The following is a 27,140-nucleotide window of genomic DNA, read 5'->3' as shown; positions in this document are numbered from 1 at the left end:
TTAAAGTGAGTTCAAACTAATAAAGTTTTGCAAGAAAAGAAAAAAGAAACTATGCTGCAGTGCATCATGGGTAATTTCAGCTCTCCGAGGCAGCGGAGGATCCACTGCTGTATCCTTCGTAAATGAGCCAAACGGAGGAGTCGAGCTGCGAGGGGGCGAGTGGTCCAGGTGAAATGGAACACCACTTGGCGGCGCCGTGATGACGCGAATGACGTCCGAAGTGGTCGAGACGCCGAGGATCCTGGCAATTGGGAAACAGCCAACGAGAGTTACAGAGGAGTCCCAACATGGCCGACACCTGCAGGAAACAACGAGAGTTACAGAGGAGTCCCAACATGGCCGACACCTGCAGGAAACAACGAGAGTTACAGAGGAGTCCCAACATGGCCGACACCTGCAGGAGACAATGAGAGTTACAGAGGAGTCCCAACATGGCCGACACCAGCAGGAGACGAGAGTTACAGAGGAGTCCCAACATGGCCGACACCTGCAGCAGACAACGAGAGTTACAGAGGAGTCCCAACATGGCCGACACCTGCAGGAAACAACGAGAGTTACAGAGGAGTCCCAACATGGCCGACACCTGCAGGAAACAACGAGAGTTACAGAGGAGTCCCAACATGGCCGACACCTGCAGGAGACAATGAGAGTTACAGAGGAGTCCCAACATGGCCGACACCAGCAGGAGACGAGAGTTACAGAGGAGTCCCAACATGGCCGACACCTGCAGCAGACAACGAGAGTTACAGAGGAGTCCCAACATGGCCGACACCTGCAGGAAACAACGAGAGTTACAGAGGAGTCCCAACATGGCCGACACCTGCAGGAAACAACGAGAGTTACAGAGGAGTCCCAACATGGCCGACACCTGCAGGAGACAATGAGAGTTACAGAGGAGTCCCAACATGGCCGACACCAGCAGGAGACGAGAGTTACAGAGGAGTCCCAACATGGCCGACACCTGCAGGAGACAACGAGAGTTACAGAGGAGTCCCAACATGGCCGACACCTGCAGGAAACAACGAGAGTTACAGAGGAGTCCCAACATGGCCGACACCTGCAGGAAACAACGAGAGTTACAGAGGAGTCCCAACATGGCCGACACCTGCAGGAGACAACGAGAGTTACAGAGGAGTCCCAACATGGCCGACACCTGCGGGAGACAACGAGAGTTACAGAGGAGTCCCAACATGGCCGACACCTGCGGGAGACAACGAGAGTTACAGAGGAGTCCCAACATGGCCGACACCTGCAGGAGACAACGAGAGTTACAGAGGAGTCCCAACATGGCTGACACCCGCAGGAGACAACGAGAGTTACAGAGGAGTCCCAACATGGCCGACACCTGCAGGAGACAACGAGAGCTACAGAGGAGTCCCAACATGGCCGACACCTGCAGGAGACAACGAGAGTTACAGAGGAGTCCCAACATGGCCGACACCTGCAGGAGACAAGGAGAGCTACAGAGGAGTCCCAACATGGCCGACACCTGCAGGAGACAACGAGAGCTACAGAGGAGTCCCAACATGGCCGACACCTACAGGAGACAACGACAGTTACAGAGGAGTCTCAACATGGCCGACACCTGCAGGAGACAACGAGAGCTACAGAGGAGTCCCAACATGGCCGACACCTGTCCCGCGTGCCCCTGGTTGGGAAACACTGGTCTAAAGCGTCATGTTTTATATATAAGACATTTAGGTCTCTGCAGAGGTTCCTCAAATATCTTTTTCCTTTTGGACATTGTGGTGAACTCGTGAGAGGTGAAGTGTTTTGCCCAAGGACACGCCGACAGAGCGGCGCTGAAGGAGGCGCTACAAAGCCGTGAATAGGCTTTAGTTAAGCTTAAGTAGAGTTCGATTCAGCGCCGCAGATGGAATTAACTTCCATTTTTCCCACATAAACAAAGTGACTTCTTGTGCTCGGAGTCAAGTGGGCGCTGCTCCTTCAGCGCCGCGCAGAAGAATGGCCGCCAAGTGACCACGAGCGGCTGATTCAGGCGCAGATGAATGGGCCGTGGAGGAAGCGGAGGAAAAGTGAAGGTTACGGGACAAAGGCGGCACAAAGAGAGGTGATTACGGAGCGAGAGGCGAGAGGAGAAGGAACAGGGAAACTGCACCGCGGTCAAGGCGAAGGTCGAGCTTTTCTCTTCACACACAAACCCGTGTTCTGCAGAAGAAGAGTCGGGCTGTGTTGCCTCCAAGTCCACGCTCATCGTAACCTTTCATTAATAATGAATAATCGCCACAGTTTTTAATAACTGATCACTAATCACTAATACTCCAGAAAACCTTCTGCTGTGATGGACCTCGTTTGTCACATGTGGTGTTCAGACACAATCAAACTTTATTTATAAAGCACTTTTCAAACCGAGAGGTTTCACAAAGTGCTTTACAGATTACAACATTTAAAACAATACGCCTGCACAACCTCCATATACAGGACTTCACTCGGACTTTACTCTCCAGAAGAAGGTCTGAGGTGTGGGACTCGTTTGGATTGACGGCTTTTAAAGAAAACTAAGATGAAGCTCCCACATGTGGAGCATGTGGAACATGTGGAACATGTGGAACATGAGGAACATGTGGAACATGTGGAACATGAGGAACATGAAGAACATGTGGAACATGAGGAACATGTGGAACATGTGGAACATGTGGAACATGTGGAACATGTGGAACATGTGGAACATGTGGAACATGAGGAACATGAGGAACATGAGGAACATGTGGAACATGTGGAACATGTCGTTTCCCAATTCACATTATTGTAATTTCTCAGTTTCAGTGACATTTTTAAATGTGTGAGTGTGCGCCTCAGTGTATGTAAGTGTGACCTCACCTCTCGGAGCGCCTCTGCGTGTGAGTGAGCGCCTCAGCGTGTGCGTGAGCGCCTCAGTGTATGTAAGTGTGACCTCACCTCTCGGAGCGCCTCGGCGTGTGAGTGAGCGCCTCGGCGTGTGAGTGAGCGCCTCGGCGTGTGAGTGAGCGCCTCGGCGTGTGAGTGAGCGCCTCAGTGTATGTGAGTGACCTCACCTCTCGGAGCGCCTCGGCGTGTGAGTGAGCGCCTCAGCGTGTGAGTGAGCGCCTCAGCGTGTGAGTGAGTGCCTCAGCGTGTGAGTGTGACCTCACCTCTCGGAGCGCCTCGGCGTGTGAGTGAGCGCCTCAGCGTGTGCGTGAGCGCCTCAGTGTATGTAAGTGTGACCTCACCTCTCGGAGCGCCTCGGCGTGTGAGTGAGCGCCTCAGCGTGTGAGTGAGCGCCTCAGCGTGTGAGTGAGCGCCTCAGCGTGTGAGTGAGCGCCTCAGCGTGTGCGCCTCAGCGTGTGAGTGAGCGCCTCAGCGTGTGAGTGAGCGCCTCAGCGTGTGAGTGACCTCACCTCTCGGAGCGCCTCGGCGTAGGAGCTCATGTCGGTCAGGATCACCAGCACGTGCTTCTCACACTGATAGGCGAGGTACTCGGCCGACGTCAGGGCGAGGCGCGGAGTGATGATGCGCTCGATCCTGATGGGACAAAACGGAGGCGTCAAAACCACTCGTTCATCACAGAGTTTACAGAGAGGTCAAAGGTCAATAAGGAGATTATATATATATTAGATTATATATATTATATGATGACGTACAGAGAGATTCTGGATCTAATCACTGATACACACGATCATCTTCATCTGAACTGAGGCCTGGGCTTTGTTTGCAGTAACAAAGTACAGTTACTGTAGTACTTGTGTTACTGTAAAGGCTCCACATGTGAAAAGCCTCTCTCTGAACAGCAGGAGGTGCTGTGCAGGTGTGAGGTCAGTGCTGCAGATGGGGTTGGTTGTCTCAGGTGTGAGGTCAGTGCTGGGGATGGGGTTGGTTGTGGCGCTCAGGTGTGAGGTCAGTGCTGTGGAGGGGGTTGGTTGTCTCAGGTGTGAGGTCAGTGCTGCAGAGGGGGTTGGTTGTCGCGCTCTTACGTGGGGTCGTTGGCCAGATTGAGGAACAGACACACGTTGTCCATGGAGCCGTTCTCCTCGAAGTCGGACTTGAAGAATCGAGCCGTCTCCATGTTCACCTGAAGCAGGAGAAACAGGAACATCAGGACACTGGACACACTGGAAACCTTACACGTGTTTGTACCACAGCGTGTTCTGTGTCACAGCTGTGGACTCCTCCTCCTTAGATGTTTTGAGGCTGTTATCAGTTTCCTTTTGAAGGCCGGTCACATGACCCGTCCAGACGCCGCCCGGCCGCTTCCATCGCGGCGTCTCTGATCCGTGGCTGACATTTGCAGCCGATGTGGCTTTAATGAGACACGGGTTTGAACTGAAACCTCATCTGTGACGGACTCAGTGGAAAATCCACAGAATCCTCCATAAAGAGCACACCTGGAGCCCGGACAGAGCGGCGTTCATATGGAGCAGGTCACGGGGATACACTTTCACTCAGAGCCGCGTGTTTAAACGCACATACATGTTTATTTAAGTAGCAAGACTCTGCAGGTGAAGAGGGGAAAATAATAAATGTGGAGATGTCGATTTGAAACTTCAGCTGTGGATCACGGACATGAATGTGAGAAAAAAATGTACTAGAAGTTTTCTGTCATTTAATGTTTTCATATAAAAATAAGGCGTTTTATGCATAAAAATCACCATGTCTTAGGTAAATAATGGATCGAGCCAGGTTTAAATGTGTTTTTAGAGAGATTTCAGATCATCTTTAGACTTAGAGCCATGTGAAAACATCTGTAAAATTGTCATTTCTCCTTGTTTTTTATGGTTCAGAGCCAGATGCAGTGGAGCCTGTGGAGCCTGTGGGAGCGACTAAAGTGACGCTAAAGAGTGGAATAAAAACCTCAGGTGGATAAATAATAGTCCATATACAGTGATATGTGCGCGCCTCTTATAGCTTTTATTTAACCAACTTTCACTGAGCACATTTTCTCCAGTTCAGCTTTACCAAAATCTAAAAGCTCGGCCAAGACTTACAAAACTGATGTAAGGTTTTTCCTCGCGTTGACGTCACATTTTTGTCATTTTTTTGTTGAATTTGTCATTTTTTTGTTGATTTTTTGTCACATTTTTGTTGAATTTTTGTCATTTTTTTGTTGAATTTTTGTCATTTTTTGTCATTTTTTGTTGAATTTTTGTCATTTTTTTGTTGAATTTTTGTCACATTTTTGTTGATTTTTTGTCACATTTTTGTTGAATTTTTGTCATTTTTTTGTTGAATTTTTGTCATTTTTTGTTGAATTTTTGTCATTTTTTTGTTGAATTTTTGTCACATTTTTGTTGATTTTTTGTCACATTTTTGTTGAATTTTTGTCATTTTTTTGTTGAATTTTTGTCATTTTTTTGTTGAATTTGTGTCATTTTTTTGTTGAATTTCTGTCATTTTTTTGTTTAATTTTTTGTTTAATTTTTGTTGATTTTTCGTCATTTTTTGTTGATTTTTTGTCACATTTTTGTTGAATTTTTGTCATTTTTTGTTTATTTTTTGTCATTTTTTTGTTGAATTTTTGTCACATTTTTGTTGATTTTTTGTCACATTTTTGTTGAATTTTTGTCATTTTTTTGTTGAATTTTTGTCATTTTTTTGTTGAATTTTTGTTGATTTTTTGTCATTTTTTTGTTGATTTTTTGACACATTTTTGTTGAATTTTTGTCAAACATTTGCTCCGTTTTTGTCATTTTTTTGTTGCGTTTACATCCTTGTTTTCTTCTCATTTTTTTGTGGCTGTTGTGCTGCTTTTTTTCCCAAGAAGCTTTTTGATTAGGGTAAAGCCAAACTGGAGAAAATGGGATCCGTTCAGGTGGGAGTTCAGAGGTTAAGAAGAGGATCGAGCAGGAGCCTCACCCCCATGGCGGCGAACACGATGGCGAAGTTGTCCTCGCTGTAGTCCATGACGTCTTTGGACTTCTTCACCAGCCCGGCCTGACGACAGATCTGCGCCGCGATCTGCAGAACACACAGTATATGACATCATTAAACCTTTAAACCAATGGGCTCGCTCAGATCATGTCATGTGATACGTCCACAAGGCCACAGATTCACTAAAGCAGAACTAACTCCTGTCCCTTGAGGCCATTAGCGCCACTGCAGGCGTTTTTTATGGCTGGAAATACTGTTTAAGTGGAGCTAGCCCGCAGTTAGCTTTGCCCGTTAGCCTGTTAGCTTGTTCTTCCTGATTTCATTAGTGTGCATTGGTGACTCCGATCCAGAGGCAGGAAAGTTGCAATTGTGGTTTTCTGGCCAGAGACACCAGGGGGCGATGAAAGACCCCCCAATCATCCCATTAACACTTGTATTCCCCCACAGGGACTACGGGAAGGATTTATTAAGGTAAACAAGTTACGTAGTGCTGCTTTAATGTTGAGGAGCAGATGACGCCCTGAATAACAGGTCCTCGTTAGGGCGGCACCGATAAGCCCCTGGGCATAAAACGGTTTAAAAATGTCCAGAACTGTTAGCCATGAGTTAGTGGCTAGTTAGCACCATTAGCATCACGAGCATCATGAGCATCATTAGCAATATTAGCATTATTAGCAACAATTGCAACATTAGCATCATTAGCAATATTAGCATTATTAGCAACAATAGCAACACTAGCATTATTAGCAACAATTGCAACATTAGCATCATTAGCAATATTAGCATTATTAGCAACACTAGCATTATTAGCAACAATAGCAACATTAGCATTATTAGCAACAATAGCAACAATAGCAACATTAGCAACATTAGCAACATTAGCATCATTAGCATCATTAGCAACAATAGCATCATTAGCATCATTAGCATCATTAGCAACAATAGCATCATTAGCATCATTAGCAACATTAGCAACATTAGCCTGTATGTTGTAAACACTGCAGACGCTGCAGCACTAACAACATTTAGCTCTGGTTAAATCCAGCTCAGACTCTGGTTTGTTGGAGTGTCGGTATCGGTTTCTGGTATCGGTTTCTGGTATCGGTTTACTGATATCGGTTATCGGTTTCTGGCATCTTTTACGCACAGGTTTTAACACATTTTTGTTGCAGTTTCATGATTCTGTTCAGATCCGTTTAATCTCACATCGTCTCATTAAACGCCTGTAAAAAACGCAAATACTGAGAGACTCATGACTGACGGGTAAAAACGGCTGAGGTGGACCTGCCTAAACGAGCGCGCCCCGTTTTCAAACCTACACCCCAGATTAACATCAGATATTCATCCTGAAGCGTCCAACTCTCATTTCTGCGCCTGGGAGACGGTTATTTTCTGGCTCCGCGTTCGGGCACTCGAGCTGAATGCGGAGTTTCTTTTTTTAAACTCCGCCGAAGGTCGCGCGCACTAAGCCGGCTCTTTTATTTTGAAGAGGCTGCAGGAAGTGAATAAAGCGGGTGTCATTGGGAGGTTCAGGGACGCCCGCGAGTAAAAGGAATCCAAAAAATAAAAGAGACGCGAGTTTGGTTTAGCTCGAGCTCGGGAGGGAAAGTGTTTGTGAGGCTTGTGAAAAAAAAAAGGGCGGCGGGAACTAAAGCGGGGGTTAAAGACGGTAATGAGGAGAGTCGTTAAGAGTGAAAATAAAAACGAGTCTGAAACAAAGAGCAGGCTTTGTCCCTCTGCCGTTCAGGAAAATCACTTTCTCGAGGCCAGACCAGGGACTCCAGCGAATCCAGGAGGAAAGCATTTCATCTTTTTTCTTTTTACAGGAGCTACACCTGATATTTTCTTTTTGTAGGGTCAAAATCAGCTTGATGATGAAGTTTATGATTTGTTGATGTGTATGGAAACTCAAAAGGTCAATCCGTGACGGTAAAAATACCCATTTCGTCACATTTTGGGTTTCAAAATTAGGTACAGTCCCTTTAAGGCTCATATTTCACTATTGGAAACACACATTGGAGCTTATTATCAGCATTTCTTCCATTTTAACTTATTGTTTAACACACTGAGGCCGCGCTGTTTTGGGGATTTAGCTGCAGAGTGCCAATAATTCAGACCATTTTTCATGCCACTATATTAACCTCTTAACTCCCACCTGAACATGTTTTCTCCTGTTCTCCAAATCTAAAAGCTTCTTCAAAACAGAGGCAACAAACGAGAAGAAAATGAGGATGAAAACGCAACAAAAAAGCGTTAAAAAGTGACCAAAAAAAGCGACAAAATGACAAAAACTCAACAAAAAGGTGACAGAAGAGCAACAAAAAAGTGACAAAAATACAGAAAAAAAATACAGAAAAAAAAACAAAAATACAGAAAAAAAGACAAAAATCCAGCAAAAAAGTGACAAAAATCCAGCAAAAAAGGACAAAAATACAGAAAAAAAATACAGAAAAAAAAACAAAAATACAGCAAAAAAATGTCAAAAATTCAGCAAAAAAGACAAAAATCCAGCAAAAAAGGACAAAAAACCAGCAAAAAAAGACAAAAATCCAGCAAAAAAAGACAAAAATCCAGCAAAAAAGACAAAAATCCAGCAAAAAAAGTGACTGAAATTGAGCAAAAAAAGAGACAAAAATACAGCAAAAAAGACAAAAATCCAGCAAAAAAAGTGACTGAAATTGAGCAAAAAAAGAGACAAAAATACAGCAAAAAAGAGACAAAAATACAGCAAAAAAAAGAGACAAAAATACAGCAAAAAAGAGACAAAAATACAGCAAAAATAAGAGACAAAAATACAGCAAAAAAGAGACAAAAATACAGCTAAAATAAGACAAAAATCCAGCAAAAAAAGACAAAAATCCAGCAAAAAAGACAAAAATCCAGCAAAAATAAGAGACAAAAATCCAGCAAAAAAGAGACAAAAATCCAGCAAAAATAAGACAAAAATCCAGCAAAAAAAGACAAAAATCCAGCAAAAAAGACAAAAATCCAGCAAAAAAAAGAGACAAAAATCCAGCAAAAAAGACAAAAATCCAGCAAAAAAAAGAGACAAAAATCCAGCAAAAAAGACAAAAATTCAGCAAAAAAATAGACAAAAATCCAGCAAGAAAAGACAAATATCCCGCAAAGAAAATGACGAAAATCCAGCAAAAAGAGACATAAATGCATCAATAAAATAACAAAAAAAAGTCAGAAAAAGTGCAATAAAAAAGTGACAAAAACACATAAGGGAAATAAAAAGTGACGACAATGGCAAAGAGGAGAGAATGCATTTGGTTTTGGCGGGTGGTAAGAGGTCAAATGTTCGTTGGGTCTAAACTCATTCCTAACATATTTGTAGCTTCACTTTGACCGACGACAGCTGGGTGAGGGTTGGTGGGTTAGGGTTAGTGGGTGAGGGTTAGTGGGTGAGGGTTGGTGGGTGACGGCAGCTGGGTGAGGGTTAGTGGGTGAGGGTTGGTGGGTGATGTTTGATGGTTTGTGGATGTACCTCGTTGTGGGGTAGACCGGCGGCGGAGAAGATGGGGATCTTCTGTCCTCTGGCGATGCTGTTCATCCCGTCGATGGCGGAGATCCCAGTCTGGATCATCTCCTCGGGGTAGATCCTGCACTGTGGGTTTATGGGCTGACCTGGGACACACAGGGGGGGGTGGGGGGGGGTTACACTGGGCATTACGGTAATAATAAAGCTACCACGTGACCCGGAAAATCTGTACTTGATCAAAGCTCTGTATAACTGAGCTCCAATCTATAATAAAGAATTAGGAGCCAATATGAGACGTGTTTTTTCCAAAGCGCCAATAATGGAACACGACTCCTCTGCAGCGCTGGCTTTTATTCTACATTCTGCACATAATAACTGCCTTACGGAGAAAACTCGGTCATTTCAACTCACAACCTTCTCCTCAGAAACAGGAGCATAACAATCTGACAAGAAAATGAAAAAAACAACATGAAAAAAAACCACAGGAAAACGACAAAGCGAAAGGAGGGTAATTTGAAACCTTTTTGAGCTTTTTGCCATGTTACAAACGTGGACCTGGAGCTGTGTTTGGAGCCACTCGCTCCTCTTTGAGTGATCTTTGAACCTTCCCCAGTGGCTGTTAGCAGCACGGCGGCAGCTCAGAGAAAGCTTCTCCTGAGCTCCTACAGATCCAGAAAATGAGGGAGGCACTGATCGGACTAGATTTGGCTCCCAACGCAGTAAAAACACAACTTTTACCACCTTAAAGAGGGGGTGTTCTGCTTTTTTCAGTCACATAGCACCAGTCTATATCACACTACAATGATGACAAACCTTCTGTTGGTCTGTAAATGCAGTAAATTAGAATAACTGCCTTGTATAAAATTGCTCTCTCAAAATGGCTGTAGCAAATGTCTTGAAATAGTCTCTTTAAGAACCTCTTAACTCCCACCGGAACCGAGAGGATCTTTTTCCTTACGTTTGTTGGGTATTCAACTAATTTTTGTAACTTTTTTGTCATTTTTTTTGTCATTTTTTCGGCCATTTTTTTATCACATTTTTGTCATTCTTTTGTCACATTTTTGTCATTTTTTTTCTTCATTTTTTCGTCAATTTTTTTATCAAATTTTTGTGTCTACCAATCTTTATCCCAAAATCATTTTTCATGAAACTAAACAGCATTATCACAACTTTCATCTGGAATGGCAAGCCCCCCAGAATATCATGGACCACTTTGCAACAACCAAAAAAGACAGGAGGTATGGCCGCACCAAACTTTCAGTATTATTACTGGGCTGCAAACATCAGACCAATAGTCCACTGGCTCTACGAACATCCGGGAGCCGATGCCCCTTCATGGCTACAGCTGGAGGCATCATCTTGCAGGCCCTCATCCCTGTCAGCTTTAACTTTTTCTAATACACCTCCCCCATTTGAATATACTAAGAATGTTGTTGTCAAAAATACTGTCAAAATTTGGTTCCAATGTAAAAAACATTTTAATTGGACATCTTTCTCTCTAAAAGCTCCAGTTTCCTCAAACCACCTTTTTAAACCATCCTTATCAGACAAAACATTTGCTGAGTGGGATGACTTGGGCATTAAATCATTTGCTGATTTATATCAGAACGATACATTTATTTCATTCACCAATCTCCATACTAGATTTAATATACCCAACCGTGACTTTTTTCGTTATTTACAACTACGTGACTTTTTGTCAAAAAAGGTCCCTCAGTTTCCCAACGCTCCACAAAAAAATCCTGGTGACCTCATTCTAGCTCGACCACAAACATTTAAGAGTGTGATTTCAACCCTATACAGCAAAATGTTACAAAACGACAAATCTGGGTCTTCCGTACTAAAAAGTGAATGGGAGACTGAGCTCAGTATGACCCTCAATGATGACCTCTGGCTTTCAATTCTCAATAGAGTCCACACCTCCTCTGTCTGTGCCAAACAGTCCTTTATGCAATGTAAAATTCTGCACCGCTGTTTTTGGACCAACCAGAAGTTAGCGAGGATTTTTCCCGATGTGAACCCAAACTGTAATCGCTGTGGTGCTACTCCAGCCAATCATGTTCATATGTTCTGGTCCTGCTCAAAAATTCACCTCCTGTGGCAAAATATTTTTACACTAATAAATTCTGCACTTGATAAGTCATTACAACCATGCCCCCTATTGGCCATATTTGGTGCCTCCAACATTCCAGGCTTGTCTAAAGCTGAGTCAGACTCCATTGCCTTCATCTCACTTTTGGCCCGTCGAATTATTTTATTCAAATGGAAAGATCACCTGCCACCCACCTATACGCAGTGGGTTCATGATTTTCTTTTTTTTCTAAAACTTGAAAAAATTAAGTTTACGCTGCGTGGAAACTTAAATGCTTTTTATGTCCAGTGGAATCCATATCTGTCTGCCTTAAAACAATGTGTTCTGCAACCTCCAACTTAATCTTTCTAATACATATGTACAACGAATCGTATCCATAGCCCATGAATTAGCCTTTGTCTGTACCTGTATGTGAGAGAATGTGTGTGACTGTGTTATTAGTATTATTTTTTTTATTTTTATTTTTTATTTTTTCATATTTCTTATTATTTAGTTGTTGTTTTTTTCTTTCCATTTGTTTGCTCTTCCTTTTTTGTATCTGTTCTATGTTTTAACCAATATCATTTCCCATGTACAACTAATGAAGTTAAAAGAAAAATAATAAAAATATTATAAAAAAAAAAAAAAAAAATTTGTATTTTTTTGTCACATTTGTGTCATTATTTCGTCAATTTCTTGTGACATTTTTGCCACTTTTTCATCAATTTTTCGTCACTTTTTTGTCACATTTCCATCGTTTTCGTCTCAGTTTTGTTGCTATTTTCACAGCTTTTTTACAGAAGCTTTTGGATTGGGGTAAAGCCAAACTAGAGAAAATGTGCTCGGTTCAGGTGGGAGTTAAGGGGTTAGGAACCTCTGAGCCTTTAGACACGCCCCCTCCACACGCTGTCTGTGGCATCAGTGGGGAGGGGGTTCTGCTGAGGAGCAGTGGTTGGTTACTCGGCTGGTGACGAAAGCTCGGAGGCGTCTCCAGGAGGTGGGGGCGTTCCTAGGAGGACTCAGGCAAACCTATCCCTAAAATGGCCGCCATCAGAGTTTTTACAGATTACTCAAAAATACGTGAATGTGCCAAGGCAACACTTCAGCCATGTTTTTAATGAGGGAATGACAGAATAACATGATGGAAAGCTTGAAAAAGTCCATTTAGCATAATACCCCCCCTTTAACCTAAGTGAATATGGGCATTCTGTATGTCGGGCCTACTCAATAGGCGGCTGAGAAAACAGGAGGGTTGACATCTTCTCTAAACCAATGGGTTGGATGATCTCGTGCAGAAGCAGGACTCTTGGCGGTCCGTTGTTTTAACAGAAAGTCAGAAATGCCGTACCCATGATGTCGAGGTAGTCCTCTGCCAGGACGGTGGGCCCTCGGTCGATGGGTTTCCCGGAGCCGTTGAAAACTCGTCCTGCAGGAGAGACAGACAGAGGTTTATTCACTTCATTCCAAACAGTTCTCAGGGCTGTGCAGTCGATTAGTTCAATGATTATGCTTTTTAACGCAATTAATTGTATTTCCCCTGATTTCCCCACAAGCAGGAACCCCCGAGCCGGAACCTTTCTATTTGTGTGTTTCTGGTACGCCCGTGTATCTGACGCACACCCGCCCGCAAGAGCACTGGAGACGCTTCACTCGGCCCGTTGGGTCCATGCTAATGTTAGCGTTAGCCTCAAACACAGAGACGTCCTCCATGCTAATGTTAGCGTTAGCCTCAAACACAGAGACGTCCTCCATGCCAATGTTAGCATTAGCCCCAAACACAGAGACGTCCTCCATGCTAATGTTAGCGTTAGCCCCAAACAGAGACGTCCTCCATGCTAATGTTAGCATTAGCCCCAAACACAGAGACGTCCTCCATGCTAATGTTAGCATTAGCCCCAAACACAGAGACGTCTTCCATGCTAATGTTAGCGTCAAACACAGAGACGTCCTCCATGCTAATGTTAGCGTTAGCCCCAAACAGAGACGTCCTCCATGCTAATGCTAGCGTCAAACACAGACGTCCTCCATGCTAATGTTAGCGTTAGCCCCAAACAGAGACGTCCTCCATGCTAATGTTAGCGTTAGCCCCAAACACAGAGACGTCCTCCATGCTAATGCTAGCGTCAAACACAGAGACGTCCTTCATGCTAATGTTAGAGTTAGCCCCAAACACAGAGACGTCCTCCATGCTAATGTTAGCGTTAGCCCCAAACAGAGACGTCCTCCATGCTAATGTTAGCATTAGCCCCAAACACAGAGACGTCCTCCATGCTAATGTTAGCATTAGCCCCAAACACAGAGACGTCCTCCATGCTAATGTTAGCGTCAAACACAGAGACGTCCTCCATGCTAATGTTAGCGTTAGCCCCAAACAGAGACGTCCTCCATGCTAATGCTAGCGTCAAACACAGACGTCCTCCATGCTAATGTTAGCGTTAGCCCCAAACAGAGACGTCCTCCATGCTAATGTTAGCGTTAGCCCCAAACACAGAGACGTCCTCCATGCTAATGCTAGCGTCAAACACAGAGACGTCCTCCATGCTAATGTTAGCGTTAGCCCCAAACACAGAGAAGTCCTCCATGCTAATGTTAGCGTCAAACACAGAGACGTCCTCCATGCCAATGTTAGCGTTAGCCCCAAACAGAGACGTCCTCCATGCTAATGTTAGCGTCAAACACAGAGACGTCCTCCATGCTAATGTTAGCGTTAGCCCCAAACAGAGACGTCCTCCATGCTAATGTTAGCGTCAAACACAGAGACGTCCTCCATGCTAATGTTAGCGTTAGCCCCAAACAGAGACGTCCTCCATGCTAATGTTAGCGTCAAACACAGAGAAGTCCTCCATGCCAATGTTAGCGTTAGCCCCAAACAGAGACGTCCTCCATGCTAATGTTAGCATTAGCCTCAAACACAGAGGCTCAATCCGAAACCATCAAATTGTAGCCTCTAAGCACTAACACTAGCAACTAACTCCTTAACCTTTCATGGGTCGACTGTTAGATCTATGCAGTTATGGGAACTAGACCTTCAGCAGCATTTGAACAATCCGTCCGTCCTTAAACAGGGGAAGGGGAAGTGACATCACCAACAGCTGCTGTTCTTCGTCTTTAAAGTTATTGGTGGGGTGCAGGCCAAACAAAAGTGCATGTCGCCCCCTAGTGTACAGTGTCCAACAACAACATAGTGTCCAAACAAAGACATTTAAGGAAAAAAATAAATCCAAATGATCCAAACATTTCCCTTTAGTGTTATTTTATTTCAACAGCGGTTTCATAAAGCTACATTATGCAAATGATCCATGAGGCTTAAGTTTCTACTAAATGAAAACAAAAGCATTTAATCTGTTTCCTGAGTTTCCTCTTTAACACTGACATGTGACTGAGCTGTGGGGACGACAACATGGATTTATCACTTTATAAAGTTTGGCTTGTGCAGGATCTTAATTTTTAATTATTATTATTTTTATTATTAAATGTGCTCCTGTCAATCAACAGTGGTTGCGCATGAATCACTCGAGGGTGGGGGCGAGGGGGGGGGGGGGGTTTGGCGCAGTGGCTTGTGGGATGGCACATAGCTCCTAATCACTGGTTAGTTAGCATCAGAGGTCCCTATGCTAAAGTGGCCATGATAGTTAGCATCAGAGGTCCCTATGCTAAAGTGGCCATGATAGTTAGCATCAAGGCTCCTTTTCCTAACTACTTCCTAACTGACTTACCAATTCGGAGGCAACTTGCCATGGCGGACGCTGACGCACATCCGGTTTGGCGTAAGAGCTCTTAGCAATCTGCCCGTTTCGGAAGCAGCCAGAGATATCCTCCATGCTAATGTTAGCCTCAAACACAGACGTCCTCCATGCTAATGTTAGCGCTAGCCTAAGCCCACTCTGAGCCACAATAACCCTCGTCAGGATAAGAAATGACATTTTCTGTTCACAGTAATTGTTAAACACTTAAAGACTCTGTTTTATGGCCCTTTTGCTTTATTTATTTTTTACTTTTATATAAATGTGTCATAATTATTACTGTTTAATGAACTCTACAAGTCACACGAGTGATCGAGTTCCTAAAACACTTAAAGCTAAATAACTATGAATGCACTTTGCCTCAGTTACTTGAATAATTATACAGATTAAGAATAAACACATGTGTTATTGAACTCATGTTTCTGTCTAATTATTGAATAATTTAGGTGCAAAAAATTAAAATGTGCTTGATTACAGACGTGTGATTAACTCCAGTCCCACCACTAGTAAATATTTAAATTTCTCCTTGTTTTTTGGGTTCATGTAGTCCTTTGTCTGCACATGTGACCTGTGTATATTCATCCAGCTCAAAGCCATAAAACAGAGAACAAACATCCTAAAGTTTGTCTTTTCCCTCAGACATTAAAGACGTTGAGGAGTTGAACCCGGGACCTTCTCATACGGCGCCGTTCCCAAGTATGAGAAAGTCCCATTTTGTGTTTGTGAAAGAATTTCAGAAACATAAACGTCGACAAAGGCTCGTTTTGAAAAGCTTCCAGCGCTTTAATGAGTCTGAGCCAAACAACAACAACAACAACAGCAGCACCAGCAGCAGCGGCGCCTTTAACATTCGGTTCCTCGCTCTGATTAAAGCGTGGCGCCTTTACCACTCCGGTTTTCTCGCTCTGATGAAAGCGTGGCTGGCGTGCTCGTCCTTTACGCGCTCGCCGATTAGCTCAGTGCAGCACAAGGCCGAGGCTACGGCTCACGCACCGCTTTGTTCCTCAAGTGTCATTAAAATCATGAGTTTATGAAGCTTTCCGCGCACGATACAAACCTTTATATAAAGATCAGTACAAACATTCATAACTCACTGATCTGATCCGCCCAGAGACACCGAGTAAATACATTTTGTTTAAGCGGCGAGAGGTTTTCAAGTCGCTTCACAGGCGAGAAACGCGCGGGATTAGAAGCTACGGGTTACGTTAAAATGGCCGACGTCCTCAGGGCTGGACCGCACGTCTCTGATCGGTTCATCTGTCGGTAAATCCCTGGATTTGTACCAACATTTGGTTTGGGAAAAGAAAAGTCAGTTCATACAGAGACCTCAGAGTCCTCACACTGGGCTTTAAAGGGACTGGATGCAAGTTTAAACTCACTACTGCCACCTCTGGTCTTACGTGTAACTGCAGCTTCTATATTAAAGGGATATTTCAGGATTTTTGACATAGGACCTCATTTCCTAGTTATCCAGACTGATTTCTGGAGATATCTTTATTTGTAATTCATGCAGTTCTTATGTTTGAAGAGTTTTGTGGCGCTAGGCTAGTGCTAGGCTAGCACATTTCTATGGTATCAGCTAGCCTGCATTAAACTTATCACTTATATCACTTATAACACCAGACTAACCATATAAATGTCTGTGTCCATAGAATCATGTTTAGAATATACCTGACCTGCATCACATGAATGATCGCATTTTGAGGGACTATTTTCTAGCAGATCACTCCGCTGCCGCGTAGCTTATACAACCACCAAGCTGATGCTGCTCAAATATAAGTTCTTTTAAAGATTATTCTGCTTTTGTCAGTCCCATAGCACCAGTCTATTTCACACTACAATGACAAACCTTCTGTTGGTCTGTAAATGCAGTAAATTAGAATAACTGCCTTGTATAAAATGTCTCTCTCAAAATGGCTGTAGTGAATGTCTTGAAATAGGCCTCTGTCTCTTTAAGAACCTCTGAGCCTTTAGACACGCCCCCTCCACACGCTGTCTGTGGCATCAGTGGGGAGGGGGTTCCGCTGAGGAGCAGTGGTCGGTTACTCGGCTGGTGACGAAAGCTCGGAGGCGTCTCCAGGAGGTGGGGGCGTTCCTAGGAGGACTCAGGAAAACCTATCTTCACTTTACTGCGCGGATGCCAAATTACTCCTGGTATTATTACGCCTTACAATATAGTCCCCCCTTTTATCCGCTTAGAAAATCCACATTGTTTAATTGTGTGTAATTATACTTTGTAGTGGAACACTTCACGTAACCATATTTAAATAGGGAAAACGTGGAAGAGCTCGGTAGCTTCTATCTTGACCTGTTTTGGAGCTATAGAGGAGAGAGGGAGAGGCTAAATGCTAACGCCGTCTGCGCTGTGTTTACGTGACTGAAGGCACGGGGGAACAGGTCGTAAAGATGTTGTGTGTACATTCTGAAGTCGTGTTTCGTACCGAGCATGTCCTCGGACACCGGCGTCCTCAGGATGTCTCCGGTGAACTCACAGGCCGTTTTCTTCGCATCGATCCCTGACGTGCCCTCGAACACCTGCAGATACAACCGCGTTAACGAAGCCAGGACACGCCACACGCCAGCCACACGCCAGCCACACGCCAGCCACACGCAAGCCATACGCCAGCCACACGCCAGCCACACATCCTCATCACACGGCTCAGACCTGAACGACGGCCTTGCTCCCGATGACCTCCAGGACTTGGCCGCTGCGCTTGGTCCCATCGGGCAGAGTCAGGTGGACGATCTCGGCGTAACGAGGAAACTGCACCAGACACAACGTTATTATTGTTATTAACCACAACGGAAAAAAGACCCGATGAAAAAACAACTGAGGAGCTGCAGACTCGATCCCACGACCTTCTGTTCATGAGTCAGGTCCAACGGAGCTTTTTTTTTGTTAATTAATACATTGGATTCATCATCATTAACCTCTTAACTCCCGCCTTAACCGAGAGGATCTTTTTCCTCACGTCATCAGATTTTTTTTCCATCATTTTTTGTTGGGTGTTTAACTCATTTTTGAAACTTTGTCATTTTTTTTGTCTTTTTTTTGTGTCTTTTTTTGTGTCTTTTTTTGTGATTTTTGTGATTTTTTTGGGTCAATTTTTTATCACATTTTTGTAATTTTTTGGTCTCATTTTGTCACATTTTTGTCATTTTTTCATAAATTTTTTATCAAATTTTTGTCATTTTTTTAATTACATTTTGGTCATTTTTTTGTCACATTTTTGTCATTTTTTTGGTCATTTTTTGTCACATTTTTGTCATTTTTTGTCACATTTTTTTAGTTATTTTTTGTCACATTTTTGTTATTTTTTTGTCATTTTTTTGGTCATTTTTTGTCACATTTTTGTCATTTTTTTAGTTATTGTTTTTTTTTTTTGTCACATTTTTGTCATTTTTTGTCATTTTTTTAATTACATTTTGGTCATTTTTTTGTCACATTTTTGTCATTTTTTTGTCAAATTATTATCACACTTTTGTCATATTTTTGCTATATTTTGTCACATTTTTGTCATTTTTTGGTCATTTTTTGTCGCATTTTTTGTCGCATTTTTGTAATTTTTTTGTCCATTTTTTGTCAATTTCTTGTCACATTTTTGCCACTTTTTCATCAATTTTTCTCCACAAGGACATGTTCTCTCTCTCCTTGCTATTTAATGATTTGGCGTAAGAAGTGAAGAGAGGACTTTAACCTCAGCATTTTATTATTGCTGATGATATTGTTTTGGTTGCAGACGCCCGATGGGTCGCCTATGCCCTGGCTGTGAGCTCAAGTCGAGAAGCTGGTCTTAAAGGAACAGGCCACCTTTTTTCCAGACTGAGATCTGTTCTTACCTGAGCTTATATTATTAGACAAGATGATTCGTACCCGTCTGGTCTTTGTGCCCGTGGAAGAGCTCGCTCACTTCTAACTTCAATATACTGGAAGAGGCCAAATGCTAATGGTTGTTGTGCGTGACTGAGGGCACGCACAAAGACAAGACAGTTACGCATCAACTCGTCTAAGCTCAGGTAAGAACATACCTCAGTCTGGAGAAGCTGTGGCCTGTTCCTTTACACTGCGTTCCAAATTATTATGCAAATGACATTTTTCTAAGATTTTCTAAATTGTCAACTCAAATGAGAGTCAGCATCATTTTCAAGTCTTTAACTGGTCGAGGATCATTTAAATGTGGTGGAAAACGTTCCTATAAATAAAATAATATAAAATAAATATAGTAAAAACCTCAAAATCCACTGTTACAAGTTATTATGCAACTCATCGTTTCAATACATTTTAAAGCTTGTAATTAACTGAAAATGGTCATTTGTCGTATTTGTTGCATTAGGAGTTCATATTTACTGAAATCAAAAGATATTTCAATCAAAAACATATTAACAGCTCAAGTTATATTTTACAAAAGGAGCCCTTGTGTGATCGCAGCTTCAACATTCTTAAATCCATTAAACTTGTGAGTTTTTGGACAGTTTCTGCTTGGATTTCTTTACAGGATGTGAGAATAACCTCCCAGAGCTGCTGTTTGGATGAAAGCTGCCTCCCACCCTCATAGAAGTTTTTCTTGTTGAGGCTCCAAAGGTTCTCAATAGGGCTGAGGTCAGGGGAGGAGGGGGTCCACATCATGAGTTTCTCTTCTTTTCTGCCCATAGCAGCCAGTGATGCAGAGGTTTTCTTTGCAGCAGGACATGGTGTGTTGTCAGGCATGAAGAGGATTTTGTTCGGGAAAGCACGGCTCTTCTTTTTGTAGCATAGAAGACAGTTGTCAGTCAGAAACTCCACATATTTTTCAAAGGTCATTTTCACACCTTCAGGGATCCTAAAAGGGCCTAAAGGGGCCGACCAGCTCTCTCACCATGATTCTGGCCCAAAACATGACTCCGCCCCCTCCTTACTGACGTCACAGCCTTGTTGGGACATTGTGGTCATTCACCAACCATCCACTACTCCATCCATTTGACCATCCAGGGTCACACGGCCTCATCAGTGAACAAGACTGTTTGAAAATGAGTCTCATGTATTTCTGAGCCACTGCAGCCGTTTCTGCTTCAGCTTCAATTAACAGTTTAGGGGAGGCCGGATAGAAGGTTTATGCACAACTGCAGCCTCTGGAGGGTCCTACACCTTGATGTTCGGGAGACTCCAGAGGCACCAGCAGCTTCAAATACCTGTATGCTGCTTTGTAGCATCTGTTCTCATAATCTGATGTGTTTGTCTGGCAGAAACCGTCCATATTGTGCCTTTATCTGCACAAACCCGAGTGTGTCTGAATCATCCACAAATCTCTTATCAGTTCGATGATTACGCTTAATCTTTCATGAAATATCGAAGGTTTTCATACCTAGACCAAGACATTCAACTATTTCACGCTTTTCATCAGCAGAGAGATCCTTTTGCTTTACCATATAGCTTGAAAATGATGATCTGCTTAATAAAGTGGAACACCCTTTTTCAGCAGTTTTTCCCTTAACTGGGCTTAACCTGAAAACTGATCATCCCAGGTCTCTGAGATTAATGTCAGTGATTCATAGAGCCCCAAGACATGACACCATCCATGAGTTTCATCATTATTGTTTTTTTTTTAACCTTTTTGACACAAAAATCCAATTTGCATAATAATTTGGAACGCAGTGTAAACGTTTGATCATCAGAACTTCCACTAAATTTGAGAATCTTTCACCGCAGTCACATTTGGCCTGTGGGATCTGCGCTTTAACTTCAGTAACAAAATCACGTCCTCTATAATCGCCGTCCTTTCGCACCTGCCGCGCCTCGCCTTAAGCCGGCCACGCCCCCTCTTTTGTCGGACTGTGTTGTGCGTGTAACAGCTCTCGAGTGCGTCTTAGCGCCTTTGTCGAACTCATCCAGGCCCGTCATTTCCCCGTAACCCGAACCCCTCACTCCCCGCTTCTTGTAATTGTTAAATTTCCTCCCGTTAATCCCTCCCCCCCTGGCGGAACCCGATCCGTCCCCCTCCTCCTCCTCCTCCTCCTCCTTTTTTCTGTGCGTACCTTGACGTTGTCGAGGATGACCAGCGGCCCGTTCACGCCGGACACCGTGGAGTAGGCTGGAAAACAAAGACAAGAAGAAGAAGAAGGAGTAAATAATGATGCACCTGAGGAGATGACACAGTACAGAGCGCCGGCCCCCCCTCGCCGCCGCCATCTCCGCTAACCTTTCCCTCGCCGGAGACGCCGCGCAAATGTCAGGAATAATCATGAGCGGAGGCCGAGCGGCGGCGTCCATCACTCCATCGCGGCGGGGCTGGCCTTTCCGCGATAATGGGGAATAATGAGGGTCTGAGCCAGGCCTAAAACAGGGGCGGGGTCGGGAGCGGAGGTCGGGACGGGTTCGGGAGCGGCGGCAACCTTTACGAGCGCGGGAGATTAACCGTGCGACGGGCGCGGGGGGGAAATGTCACGGCGTCTTTACGGTAATCAGGGGGGGGGGAGGGGGCGGGGCCGTAATGTGCATATGACAGACAAGAGTCAGCGCGGTGATTACGGGGGTTAGACGGGCGGCGGCGAGGGAGGGGTTCAGGCTTTCTGAGGCCACAAACACGGGATGTCAGCTTCAAACAGAGGACGGAGAATCGGACTAAACGGACAAAACTGCTGCTGAAAATGTTTAGTCCAGGAAAACAAATCCACGGTAACTGGGATTAAGAGAGAAATAAGCGTCTTTGGAAGAAACACTTTCTCTTCCAGGATCCAGAGACAGAAACTGATGAGAGAAGAAAGAGATCCGAGGCCTCTGACTTAGATAAAGATCCTTTAATATTACCGGGAGAATTAGAGGGTGGAACCAGGTGGTCTTAACCCCTTAACTCCCACCTGAACCAAGCACATTTTCTACAGTTTGGCTTTACCCCAGTCCAAAAGCTTCTGGAAAATAGCAACAAAAGAGAGACAAAAACAATGATGGAAATGTGGCAAAAAAGTGACAAAAAAGGACAAAAAAATGACAAAAAATTGACACAATTTGACAAAAAAATTACAAAAATGTGATACAAATTTGACAAAAAAACAAACAAAAATGTGACAAAAAAATGACAAAAAATTGACCAAAAAATTGCAAAAATGTGACAAAAAATGACCAAAAAATGACCAAAAAATTACAAAAATATGATAAAAATTTGACAAAAAAATGACTAAATTGTGACAAAAAAATGACAAAAAATTGACCAAAAAAATGGCAAAAATGTGACAAAAAAATGACCAAAAAATGACAAAAAATTGACCAAAAAATGGCAAAAATGTGACAAAAAATGACAAAAAAATTACAAAAATATGATAAAAATTTGACAAAAAAAATGACTAAAATGTGACAAAAATTGGATAAAAAAAATTACGAAAAAAGGACAAAAATGTGACAAAAATGTGACAAAAAAATGACAAAAAAGTTACAAAAATGAGTTGAATACCCAACAAAAAAATGATGGAAAAAAAAATGTGCTGACGTGAGGAAAAAGATCCTCTCGGTTCAGGCGGGAGTTAAGAGGTTAAAGTTCACCCATGTGCCGTGTGGTCACATGCACATGAGTGACCGCCCACAGGTACAGACACGTCCGAGCAGAGGAGGAAAAAGGATTGTCTAGATCAGGGTTAGGCGAGTTTGCACCGTGGAGACACCAGGGGCCGAACCTCAACATTGTAGCTGAAAGTAAAGAACTTTTTTCTGCAAATACCAATGTTTTACATCAGCGGTTCTTAAGTGGCTTCAGGACCGAACATTACCCAGGACGACCCCAAACAAAACTGTAATGTGTCATATATCGTATGAAATTATGTATTTTCCACACAAGTTTGTTCAATTATGATCATAACAACCCAATAACAAACATTTTAACAAACTCCGAGCGTTCCAATGCAGTTTCAGATGGAAAATATTGAATAAAAGTTCCCTTTAGACTCGCGACCCACTGAAAATGGTTCCACGACCCACTTTTGGGTCTAGAATCCCCGCTTTATATTATATAACAGGGGTCGCCAGGTTTGCTCGGTGGAGGCCGGTTTTCTTCATTGCCAAAAGAAGCACTTTCTACACATGCCAGTGTCGAACATCAGATACGCTGAGGAACATGTTCATCTTAAATTAGATCAATGACTTCAAATCGCTTGAATAAAGAGTCGGTTTGAACTAATCTAAGATCAGATAAAAACGCTTATGCCAATGGAACAAACAGAAATCCCACTGGAAATCAGACAAATGAACTTTTACTGTAAAAAATATTTATTTATCACTCGAAATTATATGAAATCATCTGAATTAAGAAAAAACTTGAACAAAACGTGCTTGTTCCATTGGCAAGAATAAGTTTTATCTGCTCCCGACCAAATCGACTCCAACTTTAGATTTAATCTCATAATTCAAGTAGATTTAAGTCATTTCTTCCTTTAGATCAGTGGTTCTCAACCTGGGGGGGTCGCCAGATCATGTAGATAAAATATACATATTTTTATTAGCATATAATGTAATATTTTATTGTAGCAGTGCCATTATTTGTTCGGAATTTGATGAATTTTATTTTATCCATTGTTTTTTTTAAGTTGTTTTTACTTTATTTATGAATTTTACATTTTACAATAATGCAAAACCATAAACAGACAAAGTATAACTTTAATCAAAACACACTCTACCCCTGACCTAAACCCACTGTACCTGCCCAATTAGTCAAAGAGGAAAATTAAAAAAATCAATCAATCAATAAAGTGTATTGAATAAGAGTGGTAGTTGCAAAGAGACACAAGTAACACAGTAAGAAAGAATGAAAATCTTAGCCCGAAACATTCTGAACAGGAATATTCTCAACATAAACTCTTGAGAATTTGTCCTGAGAACCACCTGAACTGGGTCTGATTTTTTCACATTCAAGAAAGTGCATCACATCTTTAAGAATTATGTCGGCTCATGTTCCTATTTCTCATGGTGTGACTCGGACGGGGGTCACGAACCTCTTTAACTGTTATAATCGGGGTCCCGGCTCCAAAAGGTTGAGAACCACTGCTTTAGATGATTGTTCTTTTAGGATTATGGCCTAAAAGCTGCTCTGCTCAGACATTATAAGGAATTGACAGTATTTTTCACATTTCTAGAGGACTTTAACAGGCATTTGAGGTCAGAATATTTCTCAAAATCATCTCGAGGGCCAGAGTTTGATGATGGAAAGGCCGGTTTTGGTCCCTGTTATATAATATGACCAGCTGGGATGTTCTGCCAGGACATTTTTAAAATACAGACACTATTTCTCACATTTTTAGATACTCTAACAGGTATTTGATCTCTTATTTGCATAATAATGTTTCTCAAAATCAAAATAAAAAAATCATCACATGTGGAAAGGCACCACCACACTGCCTCACCCAGGTAGAGGTTGTGATTTCGACTGAATTTCCTAAACCCTGCTTTGACACGGAGCGACCCGAAAGTCCGGACGTCCCGCTGTCAAACGCCGGCCTTAGTCTAACCCCGGCCCAGCTCCGCCCGTCCTCTGCGGTCTGAGAGGGAGGCCGGGGGCGAGAGGGGGGGCCTTTGTGCGCCCCTCGATAATTGGTCCTAATCTGGTTCTTAAACTGGTCCTCGGATTGTTCGGGACGAGCGACCTTCACCCCCCGACGGGAAGAGAGCGCGGCGGAGTGTGAAAGAACTATTCAGCCACAGAAAAGTCCTCCCAACGAGAGACGCGAGGGGACAGAGCGAGGGGCATCTTCAGGAGGCCATGAAAGGGCCCGGGACAAAAACGGGGCCCGCGTCCGAAAGCGCTTCCCACAAGACGGCGCGGAGAAAAGGAGCGTAATTAGCTCTGAAAATACAGCTGTCTCTTTGAAAACAGGACCGGTGTGAGAGCGCCGGGGTCAGCGCCGAGGCGGCTCCACAGCTGTGAGAGGAGGTTCAACACGGCCCGGGCGTTCAGAGGCGCGGCGTCCGGGCGTTCAGAGGCGCAGCGTCCGGGCGTTCAGAGGCGACGGCGTCCGGGCGTTCAGAGGCGTCAGGGCGCTCAGAGGCGCGGCGTCCGGGCGTTCAGAGGCGCGGCGTCCGGGCGTTCAGAGGCGCGGCGTCCGGGCGTTCAGAGGCGATGGCGTCCGGGCGTTCAGAGGCGCGGCGTCCGGGCGTTCAGAGGCGCGGCGTCCGGGCGTTCAGAGGCGAGGGCGTCCGGGCGTTCAGAGGCGCGGCGTCCGGGCGTTCAGAGGCGCGGCGTCCGGGCGTTCAGAGGCGACGGCGTCCGGGCGTTCAGAGGCGTCCGGGCGTTCAGAGGCGCGGCGTCCGGGCGTTCAGAGGCGCGGCGTCCGGGCGTTCACTCCCGCTGGAGTGAGCAGGCCTCTGCTCAGGACTTTTTATGACTCTGTGGTGGCCTCTGCTCTCCACTCTGCTGCCGCGTGCTGGGCCCCGGGCCGCACAGAGCGGGACAAGAACAGACTGAACAAGCTGGTCAGGAGGGCCAGCTCCGTCCTGGGCTGCCCCCTGGGGGACAGGAGGGTGTTAGCCAAGCTCACCTCCATCATGAACAACACCTCCCACCCACTGCACGGGACTGTAGAGGAGCTGAGCAGCTCTCTCAGTGGCAGACTGAGACACCCTCAGTGCAGGACGGAGCGCTACCGCAAAGCCTTCATCCCCACTGCTGTCAGACTGTGCAATAAGACTGTGAAGTAACATGTGCAATAATCTCTGTATCAGCTGCACTTTATTAACTCTGAGTGATCTTCTTGAACGCCGACTGTAACAAGTGACTTTCTCCTTTGTGAATCAATAAAGGTTTATCTTAACCGCTGCTCCACCTGTTGTAAAACCGGTTCATCTTCACATCTCTGATTTGAAGTCGTGCCCAGAGAGACTTTTACCCAAACTACAGTCACTGTCTCTGAATCCTTCCTCACAGGTGAAGAACCTGGTGTGACCTTTGACCCTGAGCTGGAGTTTATTCCTGAGGAGGAGCTCAGGTCTGAGCTCCTCCTCAGGCCTGGGAGCTCAGACCTGAGGAGGAGCTCAGACCTGAGGAGGAGCTCAGACCTGAGGAGGAGCTCAGGGCTGAGGAGGAGCTCAGACCTGAGGAGGAGCTCAGACCTGAGGAGGAGCTCAGACCTGAGGAGGAGCTCAGACCTGAGGAGGAGCTCAGACCTGAGGAGGAGCTCAGACCTGAGGAGGAGCTCAGACCTGAGGAGGAGCTCAGACCTGAGGAGGAGCTCAGGGCTGAGGAGGAGCTCAGACCTGAGGAGGAGCTCAGACCTGAGGAGGAGCTCAGGGCTGAGGAGGAGCTCAGACCTGAGGAGGAGCTCAGACCTGAGGAGGAGCTCAGACCTGAGGAGGAGCTCAGACCTGAGGAGGAGCTCAGACCTGAGGAGGAGCTCAGGGCTGCAGAGAACGTTCATGTTTTTAAGAGCAGCTCCAGACCCACATTTTTAGCTTAGCCTTTAACTGACTAATCTATTTATTTAATCCTAATATATAAATATATATATGGGAGGTTGTGCAGGCGCATTGTTTTAAATGTTGTATCTGTAAAGCACTTTGTGAAACCTTTCGGTATGAAAATCGCTTTATAAATAAAGTTTGTTTAATTGGTCGATTGATTGAACAGTGAAGAATCTCCGGCAGAACTGAGTGTGATTTAGAACATCATTGTGTATCTTTGATAAACACCACATGGATTTCTCCAGATTTAGATTCAACACATGTCAGAATCCACTGAGATGTTCCTCATGTTTGGATGTGAAGCTCCAGTATTAACAGTGTCAGAATCCACTGTGATGTTCCTCATGTGTGGATGTGAAGCTCCAGCATTAACAGTGTCAGAATCCACTGTGATGTTCCTCATGTTTGGATGTGACGCTCCAGCATTAACAGTGTCAGAATCCACTGTGATGTTCCTCATGTGTGGATGTGAAGCTCCAGCATTAACAGTGTCAGAATCCACTGTGATGTTCCTCATGTTTGGATGTGAAGCTCCAGCATTAACAGTGTCAGGATCCACTGTGATGTTCCTCATGTTTGGAGGTG

General features: G+C 44.2%; 1 protein-coding gene across 1 annotated transcript in view; it reads right to left on the bottom strand.

The window, feature by feature from the left end:
* The window catches only part of atp6v1ba (ATPase, H+ transporting, lysosomal, V1 subunit B, member a), a 49,500-nt gene that overhangs the window by 4,939 nt on the left and 17,421 nt on the right, over positions 1 to 27,140 (bottom strand). Inside the window, exons 2-9 of the mRNA XM_079567119.1 lie at positions 21,155 to 21,210; positions 17,808 to 17,906; positions 17,584 to 17,677; positions 12,748 to 12,825; positions 9,335 to 9,474; positions 5,830 to 5,931; positions 3,951 to 4,048; positions 3,378 to 3,501 (exon numbers count right to left, since the gene is read on the bottom strand). Coding sequence (XP_079423245.1) covers positions 3,378 to 3,501; positions 3,951 to 4,048; positions 5,830 to 5,931; positions 9,335 to 9,474; positions 12,748 to 12,825; positions 17,584 to 17,677; positions 17,808 to 17,906; positions 21,155 to 21,210 — 791 coding nt within the window. The remainder of the gene's footprint in view (positions 1 to 3,377; positions 3,502 to 3,950; positions 4,049 to 5,829; positions 5,932 to 9,334; positions 9,475 to 12,747; positions 12,826 to 17,583; positions 17,678 to 17,807; positions 17,907 to 21,154; positions 21,211 to 27,140) is intronic.

Source organism: Gobius niger, assembly GCF_951799975.1.
Source record: "Gobius niger genome assembly, chromosome: 12".
Taxonomy (NCBI): Eukaryota; Metazoa; Chordata; class Actinopteri; order Gobiiformes; family Gobiidae; genus Gobius; species Gobius niger.
Note: the sequence above shows the minus strand (reverse complement) of the source record. Positions and strands in the feature narration are given on the sequence as shown.